The 3,394-nt window shown below is 43.8% G+C and overlaps 1 protein-coding gene across 1 annotated transcript in view; it reads right to left on the bottom strand.

The window, feature by feature from the left end:
* Nucleotides 1-2,046, bottom strand: part of SAP30L (SAP30 like) — a 9,199-nt gene extending 7,153 nt beyond the window's left edge. Inside the window, exons 1-2 of the mRNA XM_006089103.3 lie at nucleotides 1,895-2,046; nucleotides 591-630 (exon numbers count right to left, since the gene is read on the bottom strand). Of these exons, the coding sequence (XP_006089165.1) occupies nucleotides 591-630; nucleotides 1,895-1,935 (81 nt within the window). The 5' untranslated portion in view covers nucleotides 1,936-2,046. The remainder of the gene's footprint in view (nucleotides 1-590; nucleotides 631-1,894) is intronic.
* Between the last annotated feature and the right edge of the window lie 1,348 nt (nucleotides 2,047-3,394).

Consider the following 3,394-nt stretch of genomic DNA (forward strand, 5'->3'; position numbering starts at 1 on the left):
GTGAGAATTTCATGGAACCCCAGAAAGCCAGGAAATGAATAGATGGGCTAGGTGGTCATAAGCAATCCTGATGGGGTTAAGGAGTGAAACTGGGTGGTAGCATGCCAGGTGATGTTCCAGGAAGATGGATCTAGAGGTGGTTTGATGGGCGGGGACAGGCAGAGGGAGATGCTGTAGCAACGATCCAGAAGTGAGATGATGAAGCAGAGCTTTGGAGGGGTGGTGATACTAGAGGGGGAAACCAGGCATGAGCAAAGGTCAAACCAGACAGACATCCTGAAGGAAGACAGGCCAGAGTTTGGCAGCAGACTGGATAGAGAAGCGTGAAGAACAGTGGGAAGTACTGTTATTCTCAAATAGTGATTTCCTAGGCTCAGCCTTCAGGTATTAGAATCCTTAACAACCCTCCAGAGAAAGCTCAAAAGCTACTGTGGCGAGTGTACAAATCAGCAGGTTAGGGTCAGGGTCTCTGCAGATGACTGGATAACAAAGGGGAAAGGACCCCCCCTTTTTCTCCTAACACAGAAGAGAGGAAAGCTGCACAGTCATGAAACATTGAAGGCCCAGAAAGTTGGGCTGCCTTTACCTGCCTCTAAAAGAGATGTTCTTGCTTCAGGCAGGTGGAGAGCACTTAAAAACAAAATGAATGATCAATATGAGGGACCAAAGTCCTTCATTCTTTTCAAAACATTCCTCAAACCTTTTTCTTTTTTTTATTTTGTGAAAAGCATTTAGAAATTGAATACATCCATTTCTTTATAAAATTTAATAATGCTAGAGGCAATTGGAAGATACATTAAACCAATATTAAAAAAGGGGCATAGGGAGGGGCAGAGGGTAAGGGCTATATTTTCAAAGGTTTCCTCATCTGCAGATAAAAGCCCGCCTACTCTTTCTATTCCTACAGTCATTTCCACTGAGTGCTAAAAGGCCATTGCCTTATGAAATATTCATGCGTCAAATATTCAATGTACACTATAAACAGTTCTTCTTTGCTGAGTCTTAAGTGAAAACAATTTAAGTAGAAAAAGAATCCGATATTCCTTCCTGTAGCCTTGTTTAATGGACACTGGCACTCTGAAGGAAAGGCGGCCTCTGGTTTGAGAAGCCTAGGTCTCATCGTCTAGTGCAGTGGTTCTCAACATGGGGCAATTCTGTCCCCCACCTTTACCCCGAGAACATTGGGCAATGTCTGGAGACATTTTTTTATCATCATGACTCAGGGAGTGGTGTGACTGGCATCCAGTGGGTAGAATACAGGGATGCTGCTACACATCCTACAATTCACAGGACAGCCCCTACAACAAGAGTTACCTGGCCCCAAATGTTAATAGTGCCAGGGTTGAGAACTCTGGTCCAGTATAATGACTTTGGAATGATCCTTGGGAACAAGCCTGGACCAGGAATTGGAGAGTGACAGAAAATCAGAGCTGGGATAAACTGACAACTTATGCCTTCATTTTGCAGCCTAGAAAACAGAGGGGAAGTGACTTCCCCAAACCATACAAACTCAGTCTCCAACTTTAAGACAAAAACAAAGTTTGAAAAAACTTGACACTGTGGTTGGATTTAACCATTTGCCAGGGGTTTCTTACAAAAAGGCTGTGTGGCTACTGAAAAGGGCACCAGACCGGAGCCCCCAAACTGTCCGTGTGACCTCAGGTCCTTGTGCCCATTTGTAAAATGATGGGGCAGTCAGACCAGTCCATTTCTAAGCGTTCAGCTCTCAGATTCAGTATTACTCTGATTCTGTGATTCACGTTTCAAATAAACCACAGCAAAACAAAGGGACTAAAATGACTTTTTAGCACAAAAAAGCAGACCAGGCCAGAGGTAAGGACCAGATTAGAACCCATCCTTCCAGCTTTCTCAAGCCGATGCTTTTGACCGTTACCTCAGGAATGTCAGTGTCGTGCTCAGGAGAATCTCCACCATCGTCACTTGTCTTCCTCTTCCTTTTATTTCGTACACTTTGGATGAAATTTTTGTGGAAATCGCAGATATACAGGTGCCTTACCTGATGGGAAGCAAATAAAAGTCAGAGTTGCCAATTCCATGGAAAGAGCATCTGTCAATTTAATGGGCTTCTCTCCTTTTCCAGGGACTGGAGAGGGAGGAGGAAGAACAAGGAGCAGGCCATATTTTCAGACGTTTCCTACTGAGCTGCAGAACAGGACACCCACAAAGAGAACACTCCCATCACATTGGGGTGTATTATAAACCTGTGGTCCACAGTCAGCAAGGAGAGATCCCACAGCAGAGATCATTAGGGGGAGGTCCCCTACTGTAAGGTAGACAGGAAGCATTCCAGATGCAAAGAGCCAAGACTTAGAGCTTCAGGTGAAGATGACAGAGGTGTGAGTGAAGGAGCCCCAGATTAGACAGTATTAGGCGGAGGTCACTGCCCATGTAGGGAGAAATTGGGGGGTGGGATGCACATCAGAACAGCTTTGACTTTCCTTCAGATGAGACAGAGTCCCCCAAGGTTTTTGAAGCTGGGAGCGATAGGACATTTTCATACCTGTAGGAGTTGCGAACTTAAAAAAAAAAAAATAAAGCAGGAGAGGGACTATGGTAATGGGATATGGGACACACTATTTTGACATTGATAACAGGATGACAACTCTCTGAAATACTTTATTTCTGAGCACCCGCTTCTAATTATTGCATTACCTCACAGCTGCTCCACAAAGAGAAGTGGAGAGAGAGGCAGACATTCTCACAAGGTGGAACCACACAGAAGAAGCTGCCCCCTGCTGCTGACTTTCTAATACAGACTGGAGGCAGAATAATAAGTGAAGGTGGCACAGCAGCTGAGATGTGAAGAACATGCTTTTATTTAAGAATGTTGGTACCAGCTTGACTGGGGGAAACATTCAAAAACCTAACAGAAACCGAATGCCTGTGGAAATGACTTGGGGCTGTTGACACTGAAACAGATGCTGCACAGATGTTCTTGAGAGGCTTCTGAATTTCAGTTTATTCCTTAAATTCTTAAAGAGTAAGCTGATAGGAAACCAGCATCAATTAATTCAGGCCTTTTCATGGAGAAAATAACAAAAACTGCTTTTTATTCCAATGAATTACCACTTTCATGTGGTTGGATTAGTGAGTCATGAGTCGTTTTTTAATGCTATGATGGTGTCTTGCAGATAGTAGGTGCTCAATAAAAGCTGTCCCATCAACATAAGCATCCCTTGCATCTAAAAGCAGTTTAGGCCAGTAAAAGTCACCATTTACATATGGTTACAAATTGGGACAGCTTTGCCAGATTCAACTCTGTCAAAGGTCTTTCAGACACAGCAATGTGTCACTCTCCCTAAGAATCTACTTGATTTATATACCACTGGACATTATTAGGGAAGAGAGCAACTCTCAGCATACTCTACTTCCC

Source organism: Myotis lucifugus, unplaced genomic scaffold (genome assembly GCF_000147115.1).
Source record: "Myotis lucifugus unplaced genomic scaffold, Myoluc2.0 scaffold_56, whole genome shotgun sequence".
Classification (NCBI taxonomy): Eukaryota; Metazoa; Chordata; class Mammalia; order Chiroptera; family Vespertilionidae; genus Myotis; species Myotis lucifugus.